General features: G+C 39.5%; 3 protein-coding genes across 6 annotated transcripts; 1 reads left to right on the top strand and 2 right to left on the bottom strand.

The window, feature by feature from the left end:
- Positions 1–660: 660 nt before the first annotated feature.
- On the bottom strand, positions 661–19344 carry LOC135334795 (uncharacterized). Of its 4 annotated transcripts, XM_064530142.1 has the most exons (10): positions 11594–11742; positions 11386–11463; positions 10692–10862; positions 10527–10640; positions 8967–9149; positions 7884–7970; positions 1811–5453; positions 1594–1697; positions 1339–1410; positions 661–957 (listed from the first exon to the last, which is right to left on the bottom strand). In XM_064530142.1, the coding sequence occupies exons 2-7, from the start codon at positions 11453–11455 to the stop codon at positions 5026–5028; spliced, it is 1053 nt and encodes a 350-aa protein (XP_064386212.1). In that variant the 5' UTR covers positions 11456–11463; positions 11594–11742; the 3' UTR covers positions 661–957; positions 1339–1410; positions 1594–1697; positions 1811–5025. The 4 variants fall into 4 exon arrangements, with proteins under 4 accessions (XP_064386212.1, XP_064386194.1, XP_064386220.1 ...); XM_064530124.1 differs by lacking the exons at positions 8967–9149; positions 10527–10640; positions 10692–10862; positions 11386–11463; positions 11594–11742 and adding exons at positions 16360–16500; positions 16779–16844; positions 16897–17161; positions 17228–19344; XM_064530150.1 differs by lacking the exon at positions 11386–11463 and having other exon boundaries at positions 11594–11704.
- Positions 11777–15696, top strand: LOC135336864 (uncharacterized). Its single transcript, XM_064532738.1, has 4 exons — positions 11777–12014; positions 12065–12200; positions 12263–12436; positions 12499–15696. The coding sequence occupies exons 1-4, from the start codon at positions 11829–11831 to the stop codon at positions 12717–12719; spliced, it is 717 nt and encodes a 238-aa protein (XP_064388808.1). The 5' UTR covers positions 11777–11828; the 3' UTR covers positions 12720–15696.
- A 717-nt stretch (positions 19345–20061) lies between the features above and the next one.
- Positions 20062–23178, bottom strand: LOC135352424 (uncharacterized). Its single transcript, XM_064551611.1, has 2 exons — positions 21515–23178; positions 20062–20199 (listed from the first exon to the last, which is right to left on the bottom strand). The coding sequence occupies exon 1, from the start codon at positions 23143–23145 to the stop codon at positions 22303–22305; it is 843 nt and encodes a 280-aa protein (XP_064407681.1). The 5' UTR covers positions 23146–23178; the 3' UTR covers positions 20062–20199; positions 21515–22302.
- Positions 23179–23677: the final 499 nt, after the last annotated feature.

Raw genomic sequence — 23677 nt, 5'->3', positions numbered from 1 at the left:
TCTCTGCAGGGAAAGGCCACATCAAGGAACTGGCAAGACAAGATAGTTTATTTAGCCTTTTCTCTCTTTGTATCTCTCATTTCATAATCCATGAACATTTTAATGAATGAATATTGTCATTTTAAAAATTGCACTATTTCGACGTTTCACCGCTCTTGACCATAGATGTAGGAGGAGGGATTGGAAACGGAAGTAGATTTCAATGTACTTCACATACCGTATAGCGCGAAATTTTCGAGGGGCTTAATTTTCGCGGATTTCGTGGGTTAGAATTCTACACGAAAATTAAGTCCACAAAAAGTGTTCTTTAATTAGAATTACCTGCTATCATGCAAAGATTTAAAGGCGTGGCTTCCGGTAAGCAGCTATTCCGCGAACATTGTGCAACGAAATGGTTTTTAGAGGCCAATCCACGAAATATAAGTGCCTCGAAAATTTCGCGCTATACGGTATGACCTCGATAAACATCCTCGCCTCGCTTAAACGAGCATGTTGGCTTTAATTACCGGATTAGCAACTTCCGGATCCCGGAGCGAGTTTTGAGTATAAAAAGAGCTGCCCAGGACGCGACCTTTGACCCCGAAAATTTCATTCAAGCCTTAGTAACGAGCTGTTTTTTTCTCTTACGCAAAAGCGCTCAGAACCCATTCATACACACCGTGAATACTAAAAAAATACACAGAAGGGAGGGGAATACATTCCTGGTGGGTTTTCTTCTTTACCAGAATCTAAAGACAAAAATAAAAATTTATGATTATGGCTGACAAATAAATAATGCTTAGGTAGGTCTGTAGGTACAGTAAAAGGCTATGTCTATACAGCTCCAGGTTAGCTACAGTGAGCATTACTCCAGTGAACTCTTCCAAAGAGTTTTCCTTGCTTTCTTGCATATAAATAGACGGCATTGAGACTTGAGACTACGCCATTGTGCATTGTAGAAATTTGGCGAAATTGATTCTGAAAAAGAATTTATATCAGCATTAATTAATGTCAGTATATCAAACAAATGTTTGCTATCATTTAGAGTTGTAGAGTGGGGTGCAAACAAGTGAGAGCTCTCCCGGGTAGGGGTTGGTAGTGCTGGCATAATTTTGGGGAAGATTTATGCTGGTATCATGGGAACATTAGTGAGAATAATAGGCAGGTTTTGGAAATACAGGTCAGTCGAGTCAGTAGTATAAACATCTGTAGGTCTGATGAAAGTTGCGAGTACATGGGATGTGGAATAATGTGGGAATGAATAATAGAACTACCAACCCCTAGCAGTGAGTCTTCCTCCAGAAAAGAGGCCAGAGAGGTAACGATATAATTATTGCTTGATACAGTAATAAGACTTACATTTTCTATATACAGAGGTTGATGCCAAGAACACTGTCCTGTCAACAAGCGACGGTAGTCTTTCAAAGCGACCTGAGAAAAGATGAACGTTATTAATAATAATGACTCCATGTATGAAGGTTATTATACAAATGTCATGGTGGCTATGAGCATGATGACCCACTAGTAATTGAACAGAAAAAACACCCGTCCATTTTGTCACTAGTCCCCCACACTTCACCACAGCCACAACACCGTGCGATATTTAAAACTTACAATAGTAGTACAATCAATTTCCGTTCTTCAGGAGGTGCTTGGACGATACCCGAACCCACTAGGTGTTCCCTGGCCCTACAGACTTTCAACACTTCACTTCGTTACTTTATCCATGTAAAATGAAATGTTAATGTTAAAAAGCACTCGTAGGTTGATAAAGTCACATTACTGTATACTATACACTACTTACTTTTATACTATAGACTAGACTATTTACCTTCTTCAACAACAACATCAGTTTGCAAATCTTCATGTTTTCCAAGGCCAATGAACCTCTGGCAGCAAGAAAATTAAAAGCTTAGCACTGTCAATTCTATCAACAAAGACCTGCTTAGTATCTTCAGTCTCGAATCAAAGCTCCTGTCTGATTAGAGTGCTAAACTAATCATAATTATAGCTGTAATAATCATTTTTATTGTGTAAGTTTTTGTTAATTAATGTTGTTCGGTTTGATCCCACTTGTTTTACACTTAGAAAGCAACTGGCAGTGCTGTGGAGTGTTTTGCTGTCTCCAAGTGTATGTAATTGTGACCTGGCATGCAAAAAGGTACCTATCCAACTTTTACAGCTTTGTGGTAAATTGGTAGTAAAGTTTACACATGGTCACATTCCAGGACACATGCATTTTCCATGGCAACCAGGGCTGGATTTCCCCTTACATCACAATGAAGTACACACATGGCTTCAGTAGGTAATGAGCTTTCATTAGACTCCAAGTTGGCCTCCCTATCTTCTTCCTAGCCAAAGTTACACCCAGTCAAAAAGTTATAAAGATGTTGACTCTACTCCTGGTCTACCAGAAGAACTAAATTAAAGCAAGGAATGCCAATGGAGAGTTGTTTGAAACACAGTTCTGGGACCCTCAACTAGATCTACCACCTCTTGTCTTGATTTTGATAAATTTTTTTGAAGACCAAGAAATAAGTCCTTCTAGGTAAATTGTTCGAGCTTACTTGAACTTCACAAGACTGCCTGTTGGAAACATTCAATTTTGATCTAAAATGTAGCTGAAGACGTTACGTGACCAAAAATTTCAGTACCGGAACCCGCCAGCAACGAACAGTTACACAAACGAGCAAAGCTGTCCCCATAACGCCCACGCACATTTAGAGTGATTACTGTTGCTAGGGACTTAGCTGCGAAACCATTGACAACTTAGTGTTTCTTTTTTGCAGACATGTTTTTGATGTATTAAAGTTTGAGATGGATGACAAATCTCAGAATTTCAATTTTTGGGGATAGGTACCTTTTTGCATGCCAGGTCACAATTATACTTAATGAATTGGAAATTGAAATGTATGCTCACCAGCCTAGTATAATAATATAGAAACTTCGTACAATTGATTCATCAAAAGTGAAAACAATTAGAAAGTTACATGGTGTATTATGTATCTTGTCGTGTGAATGATCATGGTTATTGCCTCAAACTAGTGGACTTCTTGATGGTTTTCTTTTTCATTAAGTTGGCAGCAAAAGAGAAGCCTCTGACAGTCACAAATACATTCACAATTTCAGGGAACTAAGCATCCTCTGATGATTTTATATCTACTGTGAAACAAGTATCCAATAAATGAAACACATAGAGTCGGGTGTAGTCTGTACCACTAGCTCTGCACATTCTCCTTACTATTACCATGTACCAATGCACTGCTGATTGTGTCTCTTTCCCTCTTCTTTCACCGCTTATGCAATGAGTTTTCCTCATTTGAGGCAAGAAAAGAAGACAAGAAAGCGAGGCGCGGATGTTTTCCGAGGCCCACTTCCGTTTCCAATCCCTCTCTCCTGGACTGACTAAGTAAGTACCGTATATCTTCTAATTTATCGGACAGCAAAAAATAATTATTTTGGAAATTGTCCGGGTATAATTGGAACAGATTTTTATAGAGCATGTGAAGTGTCCGGAATAATTAGAACAAGCAAGCAGCTGCATGCGAGCTAGCTAAGTTTAATAGAACAGGGTACGACTGAATAGTTGCACTAGCTATCTAAAACTAGCTACTCAAAGCTATCTAACTGCAGCACTCTAAGTCTTACTTGCCGTCAATGAATGGTAACTCAACTTTTCAAGGTATTGTCCGGATATTTAGAACAAATGTAATATTAAAGTACTGGAGTGTCCGTTGTATTAGAACAACAAAAATTGCCCAAAAGAGTGTCCGGGGTAATTAGAAGTGTCCGATAAATTAGAAGATATACGGTAAGTAAGTTTCTTGCCCAGCATTTACTCCAAGTACAGCCATCTCCAGGACATTCTGCACTTGGTTTCCAAACGACTACAACCTGGATTACAAAGCGCTTCTTCAGATTTGAGATTGCTTCCACGAGGCAGATGACCTCTCAGTCTCTATTTCTCTTACCTAGACAATTCCGCCATCTTTAATGACTCAGCAATTGTGTGGCCAAATAATAGATAGGCGTGGCTAAGAAACCCTGCGCCTAAAATCAGTGCAGTGCTTTTCCAGAGCCTGAGGTGTTGCTTTTCTTTACACTGTTCAGCTCTAGCTCCCTTTCTCTGACAGGCATGCTATATGCACTGGCTAGATATCATGTTCTTAATTAAAATGGCTGTTATTTAATACTGATTCACAAATTCAACATAAATTATCAAGCAATAATTTTATTATTAGTCCAGAGACATTCGAGAAGATATCTGATTAGTCCTGTCTTCTCTTCTTGAACTTCTGTACTGCCTCTTGACGTTCCACTTATGCATGTTATAATACGTAAATTTATACTTCTGTACTGAAAAAGAAAGGGAATCCGACTAGAAAAACATTTGCAATGTGAAAAATTGCTAGGATTTGCCAGGGGAACCACAAAAAAGCGTGGAAACAAGAAATCAGACGAGAGCATAACTCCAATCCGTTACAACGTCATGAACATGTACAATGCATAGTATATATACTGTGTTCCAGATCCATCTACCATGCAGCTTCCATCCACCACATCATTCCATGCAGGTCACCAGACTGAGTACGGTCCGTGAATGTTACTACGCATGGATGGACTGTGTATACCTGTGCTCAAGACTCCATGTATTAGGAACATCAATTCAGTACAAATCACATGATTATATGCCCGCACATTTCAAAATATAAATATATAGGGATTGCATGGTCATCACTCCATGCACCAGTAAAAATTGCGTGGTATATTGGCGCATGGACGAGAAAACATGGAAAACTACCAGTACATGTGATTGACGTTGTAACGGATTGGAGTTATGCTCTCGTCTGATTTCTTGTTTCCACGCTTTTTTGTGGTTCCCCTGGCCAATCCTAGCAATTTTTCACATTGCAAATGTTTTTCTAGTCGGATAGTATCTATGGACAGACACACACAGTCAGCTTTACCGTATCCCTCGTGCGGCTACGCCTCGAGGCATAATAGAATGTATGAAGTGTTAAAAATAAAGTGGTCCTAGATCTATCATTATTCATAACAGTTTGTTTGTGCGCATGTATCGAGGTCAGCTTCTTCCAGTGCTGTGGCCAGTGTTGCATACGTGAAAGAGTCACCAGCTTTATTTTTCCACTTTTGAAACATTTCCATTGGTTTGAGGTGGTGCGGTATTTTGGGGTTACTTTCAATTGTGTTTTTAAGGTCCATGTACTCCATTCCTAATGCCACACCAACATCCATCCACTCGTCTCCAAGCTTGCGGCCAATCTTCATGAGAACTTGATCACCTTCGATCTTTCCTGGCCGTATCGCTTTTGCTCTCTTTTGGTTGCTAGCAGGTGGGTCTCTTCCGCGTTTTCGACCAGATTGTGTTGTCTCCTCAGTCTTGGTAACAAGTTTAGGTTCACTCTTTCCCTTCTCACTACTTTCTGTTGGCCCTCCTGATGCATTTTGTGCACCTGCAGTCATTAAATCATGATTACTTATGATCAAGTATAAAAACTTGAGCGGTAATTAATTTAATAGCATACCCCACGGGCGCATCTAGTAGGTATCAGAGGGTACTCATGCACCCTCCTGACCTTGAACAAATTAATTATCTTTGTATCTCACTCTCGGTGTCTCACTCATTGCCGCGCTATATAGTAGTACAGTTGGCAGGTCTAGAAAAACAAGTATATAGGTATAGGTGCTGATGCGCGTGCGTCACACAAGCGATTGTTGGGGCCACGCCCACTTTTGCGGCATTTCCAGTTGATTTAGGTGACTGTGGTTTGCAGCGTGCTCCTTCTGGTATATAGTATTTATCTGTTTGGTGATAGTGGCTGAGTGGCTTAGTCGACCATTTAGAGCTAGGTTAATTCTCTTAGCCACATTGTATAACAAAAGACAGGTACTGAGCATGCATGCGGACTATAATCTAGCCACACCCTATAATGCGAATTGTTTCACGCTAATACAGTTGTGTCATTTTTAAAAACTGTGCTATAATAAGCTGAGCAGAGGACTGCTTAATAAAAGTCGTGGGAGGTCAAGGCCCGTAGTGTGTAAAAATTATGATGGACTATACTGCAAATTACGTTTATGAACAGTATACAGCTTATCCATAGCATGAAGACATTCTATATAGCACTTAGCTAAATACATAGTAACCAAGTCAAGCAATGTCCTTTGCTGTTTTGGTTTCACAGCCGCAGGGAAAGAGAAAAGTTGACACAGAGTGATTCAACAACCTGAGAGTAAAGACTAGAGCACTAAAGTGCAAACCCTCGGCTGGTGACGTGACATGATTATTAAGAAACCAGAAGAGTGATATAATGCAGTGCATGTAGTGATGAATATCATGTACGTATGACTTAACTGCATGTAACTGTCTATAGCACAGCAACTCAGGAGCTAAACCAGACTGGAAGCTAGATAGGCGTGGCCTTTTGGAGGCGGACCACGCCCATCTAACTGCATGATCATGCATGATGCTGAAACATTTGAGAACAGGGTTTTACTTTTAGTGGTACATAGATAGATATATGCACTGTGGACAGGATCACAGGAAAGAAGCCTAGAGTCTCATGCAGAGAAGTATGGCTCCTGGAGTAGGATCCCAGAGTTTGAGTCAGCTAACGGAGGCAAACCAGACACAATTCTAGCTTTCTATTGTATCGACCCTTTTCCACAAACACACAAAGCAAACAGGCTATGTTTCAAATAATCCTCAGGTTAATAACAGACTTAGAGCTATAGTCAGTAGTATAAAATTACTTCTCTACAGTACCTCCCAGCCCCTGGGTGATCGCTAGTGGATAGAAGAGCTAGAAACCGTTAAATATATATTCGCGATCACTACATCATATCGTGGAGCAGTGCATGGCGTTTCTGGGAAATGCAGTAGCTGAGAGCGCGCGCACAAATTTTATACACCCAGGCACCTGAAGCCACGCTCTATTTTCCTGCGCATGCAACGTTTTTAAGGTGTGGTCTCAATCGATCATTAGACGTCAGAGTCTGATTAAACGCAGAGGAGGAACGCCAGGGTCAATAGGGTCAAAAGGATTTGTTTTGGGTTCTTGATCTTTGCTGCATATAGCAGCTTAGCGCTTCTGTTCTTTATTTGCCTGCTTGGAAAGCTTACTATACCTATCCAGTGCAGCAAGCCAGTACATCACAATTTATACCCTAGCCACGGAAGGCTAATTTCCATATCTTGTGGTTTTGAAGAATGCAATAAAAGGTCAAAGGTTGCAATTAAATCCTGGATCTCCTCTCTCAAGCTGATTCCTCTGGGGCGCGATAGCTCAACCGATTTCTGTTGTGATTATAAAGAGGATGAAGCTATTGATGGTGTATAAACTCAGGGGCGCGAGGGTAAACTCAGTTTTACATGTAAAACATAGGGCCACGTGGTGTTTTAATTAGTGACCTTTTGACACTGGCATTCCTCCTCTGGATTAGCTTTAGCTTTCAATCCAGAGGAGATCCGACATGTGTGCATGAATCACTACAAATTCAGTGCATTGATGTCATTGCGGTTGCGTGATAACGTCCATGCAGGCCAAATGCACTGAACTTATAGTGATTCGTGCATGCATGCATGTCGGACCTCCTATGCTTTCATTCTGAATAGCTAGTGCCGCTCACCGTTTATGAATAGCTCCCAGAAAAACAGTAATTAAGTTACAGTAATAATTTTTAGCCTATAGGGGCGTGCTTGAGCACCCTGAGCCCCTAGCTGAATAAGCCACTGGCCGTGGAGTGTTTCAACCGTTTACACAGGCAGGCCCGGTCGTTTCCTCTTGTGTTCTATCTATATAATTATGATTGAAGCTCTTACTCATTATAGCAATCTCCACAGACACACAAACACACATGCACTGAGGCATAATAAAACACACCGATATCCTTAATCCGACGCTTTGGAGGGATTTCAACTTCTTCGTCTGATGTAAGAGGTCTTTTGCAACGGTGTGAGGTTATATGATCTGTATAATTATAAATCATCTATTTCTATGGCACACTTAGAGATAATAACAATTATAATTATGGTTGCTATTATACTCACATTCTGGCTGTGCACCAGATTGATCGCTATGTGGAGAACTCACAGTAGCAGCACATTATGTACTGCTGTAAATTAGGGGGAGGGAGAGGTTATTAAAAGGGCAGGCCCTCCTTATGATGTATAAATTTATACATGTTTAATAACAGGAGTAGATGAGGGGATGGAGCGTCTTACTATATATGCAGTATATCAATTGCGGATTCACTGTCGTCTTAACTATACATTTATATTTGTTTGCAATGTACTAAGTGCTCTATACATGCATGTGCGGCTGATATAACGCATTTATGCATGTGAATATCATTGAGTAATGTTATAACTTAGCACATATATACATATATGGCACGATTTGTACATATAGCTAGACGATACAGAATCCGTGTAGTAAGACGCTCCCATCTTAATTAAGTAGTATCATATCATATCATATATAAATGCAGCAAAACAAATCTAAGCTTGCAACCCGAGCTCCTTTCTAACTGAAGGTCGGGCCACGCCAGGGTTCTCGTTAAAAGTTTACTGCCTACAATTAATATCTGTAACCACAGGAAAACTCAAAGAGTATATAGGAAATGATCGACCACGATTGTTGTTAAAACAATCGATGCCAAAATGAAAGCACCACGGGTGCTGATGCCTCGGTGGAGATGCCAAAGCTATACATAACATAAAGCTGCTTTTTATCAAGAGTTCTCTTGCTTTTATACATCATGACAAACATTAATTTTCTGCATGCAAACTCACACACACACACACACACTACCGTATACCTCGCTTGCGCATGCGCACCGAGGCACAATTATGACCAATGCAAAAGCTACCACCATCTTTTACATGTTATTGCTCACTGTTACTGTATTAGTGTATGGAAGCAGCTACATGTACCTTCATGTAACTGCATTCTTATGAGGCTAACCAGCTAAACTGTGAGTATCTGATGTCAGCAGTCCACCTGCCCCTGAGGTTATCTTGCGATACATTGGTCTCCTTAGGGGAGATCGCCTTTCGAGAGCTTGTCTTTCCTGCTGGTCAAGCAACTGTTGTATGTGAGGAGGAACATCAGTGGGAGCAAGCCGTTGCCCACCATGACTGCCACTACCTGGAGGAAGGTTTGTGTGTGTGCGTGTGCGTGTGCGTGTGAATAACATAAGTTTTATGGTGGAAATACTATAACAGTGGGTAATTTTCGTTGGTGCAAATTTTTGTATTCATAAACTGCTCAATTAATTTTAAATATTCGTATATACAGCTCAGAATAGTGACGTACAACTGTAGAACCTATTGCGCATAATAATTTCGCAGTTAGAATTTTCGGATAAAATTTCCACCATAACGTACATGCATTTACGGTACATGTACATGTCTAATTAACATAATAATTTATTATACTGAACTTAGGTACATTTAACTGAAGTGCTAAACTCTCTGCCGAGGTGTGGTGCTATAATATTTGTCATAGCCAGAGGAGTGGAAACTACGTTAGTATTGGAGCACTAGGCTGCCACAGCCTGGTAGGCATATGTTTTTATTTATTTCATGGCCATTGAAAGTAATGAAGAGTTTGTATCAATACTCATATTCAAGCTAAAACTGTTTGTCTTTAGTACATGAAGAGTAGAATAGCCATCAGAGATCTGTGGTGGACACTCCTTATTTTGGCGTCAGTTTTCTAGAGCTACAGAGGCCATGGAGTGACATACAAGAGCTCTATGACAAGATCTATACTTACCTTAGAGCCAGATGTTTAGATATTTCTTTATTGTGATACTTGTTCTGTCATATCTGCTCTTTTGTACTATCAATACGCAAAAATGATCCAAAAATGAACAGTAAAGTGAGCGCTCTGCAGCTGCAGAGTCTCGATTCTCTATGAAATGTTTACATCTGGCCCTGCCCCATACCTTGTTTAATTAGATCATTCTTAAATAGGACATGATCATCAGCTAAGAAGGTAGAAAACTGACGCAGAAGTTTTGTAGCTAGCTTTACCTAAATTGCTGTACAGATGCTGAGCGGGAACGCCCACTTTCTTGCGTGGGCGAAACACTATATCCTAACCTTAAGCTGTCGGGCGGGCGTAGGGTATAGTAAGACATAGTGTAATGATGTGTTTAGCTTCCCGATACAAACAGGTTTCACTGGTACTAGAATCACAGCAAAGTCAGCAAAGAAGTATTGGAGCCGTCACAAAAGGTTAAAAGACAACTAACATAAAAATACTGGAGGGTTGAAAGGTACAATTACTCTGCCATGGCTGGCAACAGTTTATTAATACATATGCAGCGACAAAGGGTGGTTGTGTCAATAGGCAACATGGTCAGTATGGTCAATATCTTGGGGTGTACCTCTACACTTCATATAGTTGTAAGTCACACTTGCCTTTCCCCAATGACACCACCCTTTCGTTGGCTTGCTACTTCCATATTATATAATACTATAATACTAGGCAATGGACCACATTGCTACTGCTACTTACTTGAGAGCTGTGATACATGTTGTAGAAGCTCAGTGATGGGGTGAACATTGTCCTGAGCCTGTCCACTCTCCCGAAACATGCCAACGTAACGATCAAGCCCTGCTCTTCGACGCCCTACATGTATTAGTCTGCGGACCCTGCTCTGAACAGTGGGGTCATACTTACCAGCATCGACTTTAGTGAGTATACACTGCATTGGGTGGCTGCTGCTGTGTTTGCCGGTTCCTGTCTCTCCAGAACTATAGCAGTCACCACAGAGGTCAAAGTCGTAGCACACAAGGCATTTGTAACGATTTCCAGAGAACCCTCCCTTCCCGCAAGCATCACAGCTGACACCTGAGTGTGTGTGTGTGCGCGTACAAAGTGTCTGTACACTAAACAACATGCCTTCAGTCACTTCATTGTTTGTATAGCAACTAAAGGGTGATCAGCTAGATAGAGACACAGTAAGATTGACACAATGTGACACAACTCTCACTACAGATACATGTACATATGAACACCCGTAAAATTTTGCTAAATGAATACAGAATCTTCAACAAGCTTGCTAACATGTATGTAGAGACGAGATCAGCTGGTATACAATTCGATCACACATCTTATTCTACAAGGGGAAACCCGTGAAATGCCTGCCTTATTAAATGGGAGTTGTCAGACTAGTGAGCTTAGAGTAGGTAATCATCACAAAATGATGCTCTTACTCACAAATTGGTCATAATTGCTCATTTTTACATAGTAAAAGCATACTGTACATCAAGTTGCTTCTAAGATGATATTAATAGGCCATCGAAGATATACATACTTCCATACACACAGGTCTGCATGTACATGTACGTGTACGTGTGAAGTATGTAATTACCATTATGCCTGGACATGTTTCGAGACATTCTGGGGACTCTGGTTGGATGGGGTTTGGGTGTGAGACTCATGAATTAAGCTGGTAAGCAAAAACATATAATATTCAACCATACGAACCAACACACCAAATCTAGGAAAGACAGAACACACATAGTTACACACATAGTTACAGTCACAGTGACACAAACTAGCAGATGCATGATCCTCACCAGGTTCCTTATGTACTATACGTCTCATTCACTGACTGGCAACTCTTTATCAGATCTGAAAGTGAGCTGCCATTTTCTTCCACGTTTGCTGACAAAGCGAATGGCACATGATCACAATATTACTGGAAAGCCCCTAACAATATTCTGCGCATGCGTATAAAACGAAGGTGTGTCATCACCAGCCAAAAGAGGGGAGGGGCTGCTTAAAAATATACAAGGAGTTGCCAGTAGAAAGATGGCTTCAAAATCTCTGACAGCATTGCCTTCAGTGGTCTCTATTGTGGCAGAGAAGACAGTAGTTGCCTTGAGATGTCATACTAGAGGGTTTGAGAAGGTGCTATGGCCAATTTTGGCAATTATCCTCACGGCTGGGGCTCTTATTTGCTTTGCAGTGGCAGCTGGAACTCCAATGTGGGTTCAGGTAAGTAGTGTATCTCTCTATGAACTATTGGATTTTTACTGTTGCCACAGATCAATTTGTCAGAACCGACAAGTACAACTGATCCTGACAAAGGATATATTGCCTTTGGCATTTTCAGTGGCTCACATGTCATTGAACTGCGAGCAGATACTTTTATTGACAGGGATGAAGAAAGTTACCTTGTTTGTAAGCAGTTTATTATAGTTTCATTGATTGTGGTCTTTTTCAATGACTGTTTTTCTCAACAGTTGAGCGATACACAAACATCCTAATATCTCGACTCTACGCAACCTTCGCTTTCTCACTGATCGCTATGCTATTCTGTTTGGCGCTTATTGCTGTCACTTTTATAAACAGCTATCAAACTGTGACAACATGGTGGAAGGGCCCTTCTATGATGTACATCTTGAGTGTTTTAACAAGTGAGTTGGTTCAACTTTAACTAACCAATTATTACTACATGATGTATTCATTATTCCACTAGGTTTGTCTGCATTCACAGCAACTGCACTGTTTGCTGATTTTTACCTCTGGGACATGGACACCGCAATTGTGTTTATGGATAGCTTCATCATTCCAGGGAATGAAGCAGCTACATTTTACCTAATGAGTTACACCAGAGTACCAACTCTACACTATTCATCTGCACTACAGATTGGAGGTATAATTATGATGGATATTATGTTCTACCGTACACATGTATAATTTTTCGCTGGTGCAAATTTTCGCTACACGGATGGTCTCAGAGCCACTACGTAGACTTCATTGTAAAACATCACGTGAATCACTTCTGTTTCCAATCCCTCTCTACTCTATCTATGATGCCAGCTTTGCATGTAAAATACCGGTGCGTGGGACCAGTTTTTTCCCGCGCATTAACCACTCTGTCATTCAAAAACATGAAATTTTGCACCTCACAAACATTTTCTGCTATAATAACTAGTGTTCAAGCTGGCGCTGTGCTAATGCCTCTCGCCATGTTTTTGCTTTCGCTTAAAAGTATTAGAGTGTTATATTAGTATTAAAGTTAGCTTATCTATATAAAGTCACTGAGAAGAAAAGACTTATTTACATGCATCTATTGTTGTATTATGTGGCTTACCAGGATCTCAAGAAAGAAGAAAATTGATTCTTCCAGGATCTGTAGTTCAGTGTATATAATATCTAAGAAGAAAAGACCTGTGTACATGCATATTGTTATCTATATTGTTATATGGTAGTGTTTTGTGGCTTATATACCAGGCCCTCAAGACAAAGATGATTCTGCCAGGAGGATCTTGGGATATTATTTTCTCACACATGGGGAATGAGCGCGCATGCGCATTACATCCACAGGAATAATTAAAGGGTGTGTCCAAAGAGATCAATTTCACAAATGGCTACTGCTAGCTAGCTGTTTTAAAAGATATTTTCTGAGTATTGTAGCTAACAAAAAGCTAGCGCTTTAGTGCAAGGCTAACTCATATGTTGAATAGAAAGTTTGTGCGGACAGATGATGCTATGAAAGATTCTGAAGAGACTGCAACAGCCTTCAATGTGAGTCAAACTAGCCATAACTCGAGAAAGAAGCTTTAGTTTGCTAATCCACGAATCAAAATCCAAGAGAACGTGGCTAGAAGCCTATAGAAGCTGTTAGTTTTCGTTACATTGCAACCGTTGAGCAGTTATAGCTGGAATACACACACACACAGACAGACAGACAGACAGACAGACAGACAGACAGACACACACACAGCCAGCTTTACCGTATCCCTCGTGCGGCTACGCCTCGAGGCATAATTACAAAGAGTCTTGCAGCTGTCTTCTCACTCTAGCTGAAGCTATACCAATAGCTAGCATTCTAGTGCAGAGCATATAACTATACTAAGTGGACAAGTTTTGCTACCACTAGCTCTTTTGAAAAGGCTGCAAGTAAGCAAATTAATTACTCAAGAACAAAGCAGTATTTTGCAAATCATAGAAAACATGACTAGAAGCCTATAGAAACTCTTTACACTTGCACTTCATCGATCTTTGAGCTGAGTGCATGCATGCACACATGCATGCAGAAAACACACACACAAACACACTGTATCGTATACCTCGCTTACGCATGCGCACCGAGGCATAATTAGAACAACGAACATTTCGCAGAAAAAATGCATCCGGAATAATTATGCCTCAGTGTGCGCAAGTGAGGTATACAGTACGTGTTTGGGTGTGTCTGTGTAGAGTACATGTTACAGCTGCTCAAGGATCAATGTAAGAGTCTCTATAGGCGGAATTTAATTCATGGTTCTAGAGTTGTATAATATTATTATAGCTAGGTTTGCTCATATCAAAACATTTTGTCAAATGAATGTAAAAAATATGTAAAAGTTGTCATCAAACATTTAATCTACAAGTATACAAATGCAGTAAAAAGTGAGACAAAAACACACAATTTGTACTTCAAACACTAAAAAAGAAGGAATTTTACCTAGAAATAATTTTAGTTTGCTCTCTATTGTATAATCTAGCTATTACTCTTTCCAATGATACCTCACATGCAGTTTCTACATGAGCTGCATACAGTGTTTTTCAGGTTTGAAATATAACAGTGATGACAGTTTTACCATTGAATTGCAGTGACTGGAAAGGGACTGTCCCATACTTTACATCATAAATTTTTGTGGGAAGGGTATTTACCTTTAGTTCGGTGCTAGGCAGCACAAGTAATTCCTAAGGATTCATATGAATGTGGGTTGCCTAGTTTCCTGTTAGTGTTAAGCAGCGTTAATTTTGCATAAGTGCATGTAAGTAGAGCTAGCTAAAGTTTATTGTGCCCAGGGGCGTAGGGAGGGGGAGGGCTTTGGGGGCTGGAGCCCCCCCTTTCTCTGCAAAAACTACACTAAGAGCCCCACCTTCTCTGATGAGTCTTCAGCCTGGGAATTACTGGTATAGATTAGTGGCAGACAAACAGCATGTCCAAGAGCTAGCTATACTATACTAGTAACTTTGATTCTTTAGTGCAACAGAACTAAGCTAGCTAGCTACGGCTAGCTAGCTAGCTTTAGCAGTATTATTAATTGAAGCAAGGTGTGGCTATTTCTTGCACATGCGCAATGAGTCATTAATTAGGGGGTGTGGCTCCTGGTCACCGGAATTTTCGGCGCTCCGCGCCAAGTAGTTTCTGGCGCGAACAGCTCCCTCTTCCTCAAATTCCTGCCTACGCCCCTGGTGCCAGCTAGACTACAGTATACCAACTGAGGATGACAGATCAGCCCAAGTAACAGCCAAGGTATACTACTGTAACATAGAGCTGATGTCAAGTTTCCAAGACAAGCAAGGCAAAGCAAAGACAGTGCCCAGGAACTGAAGAAAGCCCCTGAGAAACTCTCTCCTGGTGGGATTTACCGACACTGACGATCCATCAAGAGATAGTTAACATACATATATTGGATATGATGATGAGTAGAGTAATTATGAATGGAGAGAATAGCTGGTAGTCTAGACTTGATGGACTGGATGAAAGTCTGAACAGTGACACTGATAACTGATTACAGACTTAGTTTATTCTCTTTTTCATTGTATTTTGAGTTAGGAACCAAGATTAAAGTATAATCTGGTCTGCAGAAGAAAGGTACAGATGCTAACTTGAATCTATGCTACCTTGTTTGCTAATTACACTGCAGTACTTTTATTATTTATTATGAAGAGGAAATGACACATATGACAAGTTATGACACGAAAACGTCACAAATATTGAGTGGGCAGTAACAATTTTAATTTGACATTTCACATTGCAATGTTTTGATATGTTATACTTCCAATGCCATTGTAGCCTTTTCAGAACAGTGCGTAGGAAAATTTGTCCATGCAGGGGTGCATGTTAATTGCTACTCTACTAATAGTAAGTATAATAATAGTTCTGCACTATAACGCTATAGTTGTATATTGGTGGCTGCAAGAGTGAGAAAAGAGCTGTAAAGCTGCACTTATATACTTAGCTGTTTCATGCTGCCATTAATTTTTAACTTTCGTGGCATCTGTTTTTAGCAATTTAATATGGTTGTCGATTACTTTGTGCACCAATGTAATAATCTAGTATAGCTTCATGTTTGGTTGCCGAGGCATCAGCATGCACCCGCGGTGCTTTCATTATAGAAGTGTCTAAAAGTACATTATATACATTATTATTAATTATAGCACATCCTTATAGCCTGGCAATGTACAATTATACGGCAAATTAGGTAAAATTTTTGGACTGATAAATATGTAAGTATAATTATTAATGCAAATATGCCTGACAAACATAATTATGTGTCAAAAACGGGTCACCATTACTACATGTATGCAGTCACAAGACAAAACATAATTTACTTACCAGAAATCGCAGCATTACTTTTCTGAACAGAAGCAAAGAGTCCGCTGCATTCCATCCTTATCTTTTCAGCCGTGTTCAAAAAGTTTAGCTTGTCCAGCTGCTGGGCACGTTGCAAATCTTTAACACTTTTAAATCCATTATCTATACAACAATAACCATAATGTTTACAATGTTTTGCAAGTATCAAACACAATTATGCTACCTTTGAACAATAATTATTATTATGGTATGTATGACCATGCATATAATAATATTTTTATGCATGCTCTATTTATCTATGGTGTATGGCACACGATCCTTGCCAGAACGCAATAGTTAGATACACAAGAGTCAAATTTTCTGTTGATTTGGGTCATTCGCGAAGGTTTTTTACCAGCAATAATACAAATAATTACACTGTTTATGTTTATTAATTATACCCTTTATTTTGCCGATCTCTTCTTCTTGCAACTTCCCAGTATTTCTGAGCTCCTCTTCAAAGAGATCTGTTCAAAACAGGAAGGATTACCACATACACAAGACATAATGCATGCTTACCAAGCTCATCAGATTCAATTGCAACACAATCAGTTGACTTGTCTTTCACTTTGCACTTTAATACACCTTCAGTTAAAAAAAGGTCCTTCTTAATCACAAGCTTATCTGTTGTGTAACCATCATAGTCCTCGTCATTAATATCACAAAGCTTTTTCTTCCCTAAAAACCATTCATACGTTAGTGGTCGTAATCCATTTGCAATTATAGTTACGACATTTCCTTTTCGAGCAGGTTGTTTTTCGATTTTCAGCGAAATACTTGGATGCTGTAAGACATAACACATAATTATAACGATACTAATACTATATATGATGGTGCATGAATGACCTACCTCACCAAACCAAACACTCATTTCAGGGGGCAGTGGATCAATAGCCGTATTACAGTGGGTGCATTTAGCCTTAGGAACACGTGTGTCTTGGTCAGAATGGCAGAATATAGCGAGAGATTCCTGTCCAAATTCTGCCTTAGAGTGTACTTTGCTTCGACAATGGAAAGCTAGATTATACATTTCAGAATCTGTACCTATCCAACGCAAACCATGTTGCATAGATTGGATAACTTTATTCGCAGCTGTACATACAATTTCCTTAATTAGAGGACAACAATCCTCACTCCAAAATTCAGTGTTGCCTGGTGAGTGCCTCAAAACACGAAACTCGCAATACCTAGGACAAGAAATCACAGTGATATCGAATTTACCATCAAATCGAAATAGAATCCTATTCTTGTAACATTTGCTTTCACTAATGAGTAGATCAAACTTATTCTCAGCAATAAGATTTGCACTCAATGCACATACAAAGCCTAAAGGTAGATATCCCGTTTTAAATCGAATGCAGATTGGTTCGGGAAGCAATTCCTCATTTATATCTTTTTTCCTCCTTTGAACCATATCTCTTTCAGCAGTTTGAAGAACCGCTGGCAGAAAGTACTCAAGAGTATCTCTATTAGAAGATAGGGGCACTTTAGCAGCAATGTGAAGGTACACTAACAGATCAACTAAAGTTTCAATAGAAAGGAGTTTATTCTTCTCTTGATTCACGGTTTCTAGTTGGATATCTTTAGGTGAAAAGCAACCAGTTTGCACAAAGTGGTCACACTTTGCTTGGTTAACTTGATTCTTGTTGTGATCGTAAATGTTGAAGATTAGTTCACTAATAGTTGAAAATACTACTTGTGGATTACATATTACAATTTTCTGAAGGTTTTCGTGATGAGGAAAATACATTATAAGCCCAATGTATTTGTGTAGGAATTGCAAGGCAACACTCACCATATCTTCGTCCATACCAATATGCTTCCCCAACTTGACGCAATCATCAAAGGAAATGTGATACTTGTTTTGATTTCTAGCAAGAAGCTTAAGACAAATACTGAGCATTAACCATTGTGCTGGGATTTGATATTCTCGAAAGTAATCTTTAGGTATCTTTTCTAAAAGGTCTCTATGCTTTTCTATTTCACCTTCTTTGGCACTTACGTTATTCACCAATAAGCTATCATCTTTTGACAATTTGATACGGTGGACAAGTCCTTCTTCAAAAAATGCTGTGTTTTTAAGCCGTTCCTCTAGCTGTCCATTTATCTTGTCAAGATTTCGTTGCAGATCATTTTGAATCTCATCAAGAAAAGTTCCCACAAGTAACACTACAGAACCTTTTCGCTTTTTCTCATCTGATGCTGGCTTAACATATTTTTCCACTTGCTCATCTGAGTGCCCAAAGCAAGCTATGCTTGAAAGTGCTGTAAAAATGACTTCTTCTGAAGTGTACGAGTAATTCTCGAAATATTTGGTACTCGAGTCCTTGGGTTTAAACTCTGCTCTGCTTCTGAAAGTTAGGTCTTGTTTAAGTTTCATAAACACAAGGTATAGAGCTGGTCCTAGAGTTAAGGATGGTAGCATTTCCAGAAATGCTGGTTGCCCACCAACATCAGCTACAGTAAAAAGCATTTCAAAATTCATGCTATCTCGATCTAGTCTACCGCTCCGTTCCTCCCTTAGTTCTTGGAACTCCTTAATGGTTTTGTTAATATCTGATTCTTGGGGAATCAATGAATCATGACTTGACTCAGGAGTAGAACTAGATCTAGAATCTGGCAGTGCCTCCACAGAATGAATTTCAATGTCTTCATTGGATAATGTATAGTCATGTTTCTCTTCCTCTTGCAATGGAAAAGCATCTACCACTGATTCTTTTTCTACAACTTCAACCTTGTTAGCTATGATTGTTTTTGGGATTCCTTTTTTTGACAGTTTAGTTATTTTGTGCTTTGGGCCTTGAGATGGCTTATTAAATATTAGTGACATTAAACCACTAAGTTGATCGCACAGCTCGTCTTTGACAACACACCATTTTTTACCGCTTACAGCACCAGTTATTGTTGAACACTGTATACAAGCTTCTGTTACTCTGAAAAACCTGTACTAGACTGAGGTTGTGTTTCTGGAAGAGATGTTTGAATGTTTCCTTCCATTTTCCCCAACAATCTGTTAATAAAAGTAGACTTTCCAACCTGACCTGGACCCAGGGCAAGGATTTTGGTGTACGTAAGGGAGACCTTCCCTTCACTCTTCATGGCTTCGTCATAGAGTTGCTCCTCTTTCAGTCCTATGTGTACAATAGAAGAATACAGGTATACCAAATAAACACATTATAGTTCTAGTCGAGTGATCACTGAGATGAATAATTCTTACTTGATGTGATTTCCTGCTTTAGGTTTAATGACAACACTTGAGTCTTTGGGTTCAGTTTCATTACAAACTCCATCTCTTCGTAAGTTACACCACCCACGCCATTGAGTAGGTCCACTGTCTTAATCCCATATTTTCTGAAGTCAATTGCAGAATTTTCCAGAATCTTCCCTATGAATTGCAATTCTTGATTTTCAATTGTCTCTCCCTCTGTGTAAAAAGTAGTATCACACATGTCCACTATGTCAGCATATCATTCATTAAAGGTACAAAATAAGTAGGGAACTAAATATAGTACGTACCTGCAGTGAGTGTTGCAGGTTGTGAGGTGATCCGAGTACCAGATACATCTTCAGCAATACACGAATAAACTCCTTTATGCTTAGGAAGGACTTTTAATATCAGGAGACGTTCAGATTTTTGTCCTTCATATTCAGGGAGTAAGTTTTGTTCATCATATTCGGGAAGTGATATTGCTTGATCGTCAAAAAACCACTGATATGTATATATAGATCTATCAGATGGTGATGTCGATACTGTAAATTCAGCTTCATCTCCAGGTTTACAGTAAACGCCTTTGGGTTGAATCAAAAAGACAAATGTTGACCCTGCAATGTAAAACAAGATACACCAAGTCTAAATACTCAGAGCATGGCAAGAAATGAAGGGATTGTATATATATACTGCTTGTGAGAATTGAAGTCACGCATACAGTGCATCCAGTCTATAGGGAGTATAGTTATACTCCTATATTTAAAATTAATGTAAAAATGTTGTGATTGGAATATTTCTAAGAAAATCTGTTGATAAAGGTGAATGAATAAGCTACATGTACAGCATATCCATGCAACGAGTGGTGCAAGCTGCGCTGTGCTAATGCCTTGCTGTTGTTTTGCTTTCACTCATGATCAAAAACTATTAGAAGTCTAGAGGTATAAATATAATAATAGTGTTACGTTATTATTGTTGATTGCAATTGTTGACAGAATTGAATTCCACAGAGAGGAGCTGAATGAAACAGAAGCCTATCTGATGGCTTAAATCTTCAACGATATATCGATACTGAAGCAAATGGCCTGTATATTATAATTATAGCCAAACAGTGGGAGTAAATCTTTGTCAAAGGCACAGAGTAAGAGAAAATTTAAGCACATGCAGACAGTATGAGCATGCACAGACAGTAGTATAGCACAGACAGTATAGTATCGAAACAAGCACAGAAAATACATCATGTGTACACCTATCTATATTGTTACCAGACTTGCATGTGCATGTACATGCATCTATTCTATATTATAGTATCACTGTCGTGTTTTGTGGCTTACCGATGTAGAAGCGATATGGGGCCCCTGGCTCTAACGCTAGCGATTTGGGCCTAATCCTTTTCCCATGCAGCCACTAATATATAGCTATAGTGGAATTTGCCACAATATAGTCACGCACTCTGCGACACATCAGTTAGGTTGAAGTTATGGCGGCATGCACAGTTTCCATTTGCTCAAAAAGAGCGAACAGAAAGGTACGCTAACTAAGACTCCAAATCGACAGCATAATCATATGGAAGCTACTCTCCAACTAAGCTATAATAGCTCTTTGACGGCGGTATATATATAGCCTCGTCTTTATGCAGTATGCATCGTGTATTGAATTGTTGCTTCTTTTATGAGTGCTGTGCAATGGTCATGCACGTAGTATATAAGTCAGATACACCACATCTACTGGAGAATATGCGTCCCTATATATCCTCGGCCACGCCTTGGAGTAAACACGGTAGCAGACGATATAATTATGCATATAATTATCCTCCTCGTTGATGTGGTATATCCTATAATATTCATTTATGACAGTATAATTATGTACTGTATTGAGAATGCTGTGAGAATTCTGGATGGGTGAAAAATTATTAACGAACATAAGTATTACCTTTCAGTTTGTCAGTTTCCGATTGCAATACCGCACTGGCTACACTCATAGATGGACAACACACCGAGAGCCAATCTTTGTGACCGTTTCCTAACTTATACATCATCCTATTGCGTTGAGTACACCTCATAGAAGTGCCTTTAGCCAGAACACGAGCTGGGTGGTGGGGCACTTGGGGACTTGCACTTGCTTCAGTAGAGGGCAATTCATGGGGACACAAAAATGCAACTTCAGGATCCTCATACGAGTATTTCAGGGCTTGGTATGCTAAACGAAGACCAGAGTGAACGTTTTCATATATCAACGACAACATGTCTTTTCGATTATTGCTGGAATGAACTTCAAGAAATGAAAACCCGTCAATTATCGTGATAAAACAATCTTCCTCTCGATGAATCAATTGTACAAAGTTTCTACTTGGCTGGTGATCTTCCATTTCAATTTCCCATTCACATTCTTTAATCAGGTACACTTGTAGACAGCAAAACACTCCACAGCACTGCCAGTTACTTTTAAAGTGTAAAACGAGTGGGATTAAACCGGTCTTAAGCAAATCAGCTCGTTTGTCATTGACTTGAGTTGGTGGGAGCAAAGATAAAAGTGATGGCATATAGAAACGCTTGTTTTGCTTTTGTGAGAACAAACGAAATGGGGTGACTATCAGCAAGTGCTGGAATATTTCAATGAGATCATGGGGTGAAAAAAGTCCATCAACATAATGCTTTTCAAAATTCTCAGATAAAAGTTCAATTGTAATAATTCCTCGGTTAAGCCACTTTCCATAATAATTATGCTGGATCATCACTACCTTGGATGTACGCAGCATACTCGACAAGTTCTGTTACTTTATCGAGAAGCACTTGAGTATCACAAAACACCACATTCGGAAGAATGGCAGGATAGTAGTGAAATATGTGATGCTCATGGAAAAATTTTAAAGCTTCACAAAGTGCATCTTCGTGAAAATTATGCAGCGTTTTTGCAATTTCTACACATTCGGTCTTGCTTAAAACTTTTCTGTTTTCATCGTTGGAAACCTTTTCGACAATAATTTCCAAAACAAACCACCAAAAAGGAACCAAGATTTCAATATTATTCAGCTCTTGAGATATTTCACGAATTGTCTTTGCCACTTCCTTACTGTTAGAATCGCAGTGCTTGCAATCAATAGGAAATATGACATCTTTTCTCCTCAAATTGAAATAAAAAATAAACTTCCTAATACAATCGTTCTCCGCAAAGTTTAAAAAAGTTTTATTCTTGTCAAACAACGTTTCCTTGCATTCAGATTGACGGTCTTTGTGAGTACCAATGCATACCAGCTTGCAGTTTTCACTGTGAGATTGAATTGACTGCACGAGATACTTGAAGTTATCCAAAACTGAGAGACGTGACTTAAAACCTTCACCAAGTGGCTGATTGTCCTTGTAGTATTTAACCAGCGGATGATCGTCAAGGCAGTCAGAGAGACGAAGAGTGTACAGAGCTACAGAAATCTTGGGCATGAAGAGTGGCAGTAGATTATGAAAGTGTGGTTGCCCACCGCTATCGATTATGTAGATCCAATGAGATCCTAACTTTTCTTGAACAGCAGTACGATCAGCATCAGAAAACTTTTGAATTTTCGCCATTACATTCGAAACAGTATTACTGGTTTTCCTTTCTTGCTTTGTTTTTGCTCCAGATACTGATAGTTTAGTTGAACTAGCTATTGAAGTTGAAGAAGTTGCATCAACTGGCGTACTTGATTCATCGCTAGCTTCAAGTTGCTTCAGAGCAATGCTGAGTTCTTGTGGGACAGCAGATGCTTTAGAGTTAGGATCTAAGCTGGTTACATGAGAGTTAATAGCATCAGCAACAAAGCGTTGTAGATCATCACTAGATACTGGTTTCCATGTTCTAGAGGGATCTTCTTGAGCTTCTATTTTCAGCTTTGTAGCGTCACGAATTTATCAAACACATATCCTCTCTGCTGTGCTAGCTAATGGAGTGCTATTTCGATCTTGAGGAGGAGGCAGTCCCAGAAGGAGATGCTTAGTGGAAGTTTTACCAGTGCCGGCCATTCCGAAAAACAGTAGATTAGTAATGTTCACACGGACAAATCCAGCCTTCATGGCTTCACTGAAGGCTGAGCTTGACAATTCATTCTTTAATTCTATAGGA

The sequence above is a fragment of the Halichondria panicea genome, chromosome 1 (assembly GCF_963675165.1).
Source record: "Halichondria panicea chromosome 1, odHalPani1.1, whole genome shotgun sequence".
NCBI lineage: Eukaryota > Metazoa > Porifera > Demospongiae > Suberitida > Halichondriidae > Halichondria > Halichondria panicea.
The sequence above is the reverse complement of the archived record's forward strand: the minus strand, read 5'-3'. Positions and strand labels throughout refer to the sequence as shown.

Coding starts and splice junctions, on each gene's coding strand:
- LOC135336864 (XM_064532738.1), top strand. CDS start 11,829: ATGGCTTCAAAATCTCTGACAGCATTGCCTTCAGTGGTCTCTATTGTG. Junction 12,015..12,064: donor GAACTCCAATGTGGGTTCAG/GTAAGTAGTGTA, acceptor CTGTTGCCACAG/ATCAATTTGTCAGAACCGAC. Junction 12,437..12,498: donor CATCTTGAGTGTTTTAACAA/GTGAGTTGGTTC, acceptor TTATTCCACTAG/GTTTGTCTGCATTCACAGCA.
- LOC135334795 (XM_064530124.1), bottom strand. CDS start 19,207: ATGTCACTAATATTTAATAAGCCATCTCAAGGCCCAAAGCACAAAATA. Junction 17,162..17,227: donor TGAGTGTTTGGTTTGGTGAG/GTAGGTCATTCA, acceptor TATGTCTTACAG/CATCCAAGTATTTCGCTGAA. Junction 16,845..16,896: donor AATTGAATCTGATGAGCTTG/GTAAGCATGCAT, acceptor TGTTTTGAACAG/ATCTCTTTGAAGAGGAGCTC.
- LOC135352424 (XM_064551611.1), bottom strand. CDS start 23,145: ATGGCGAAAATTCAAAAGTTTTCTGATGCTGATCGTACTGCTGTTCAA.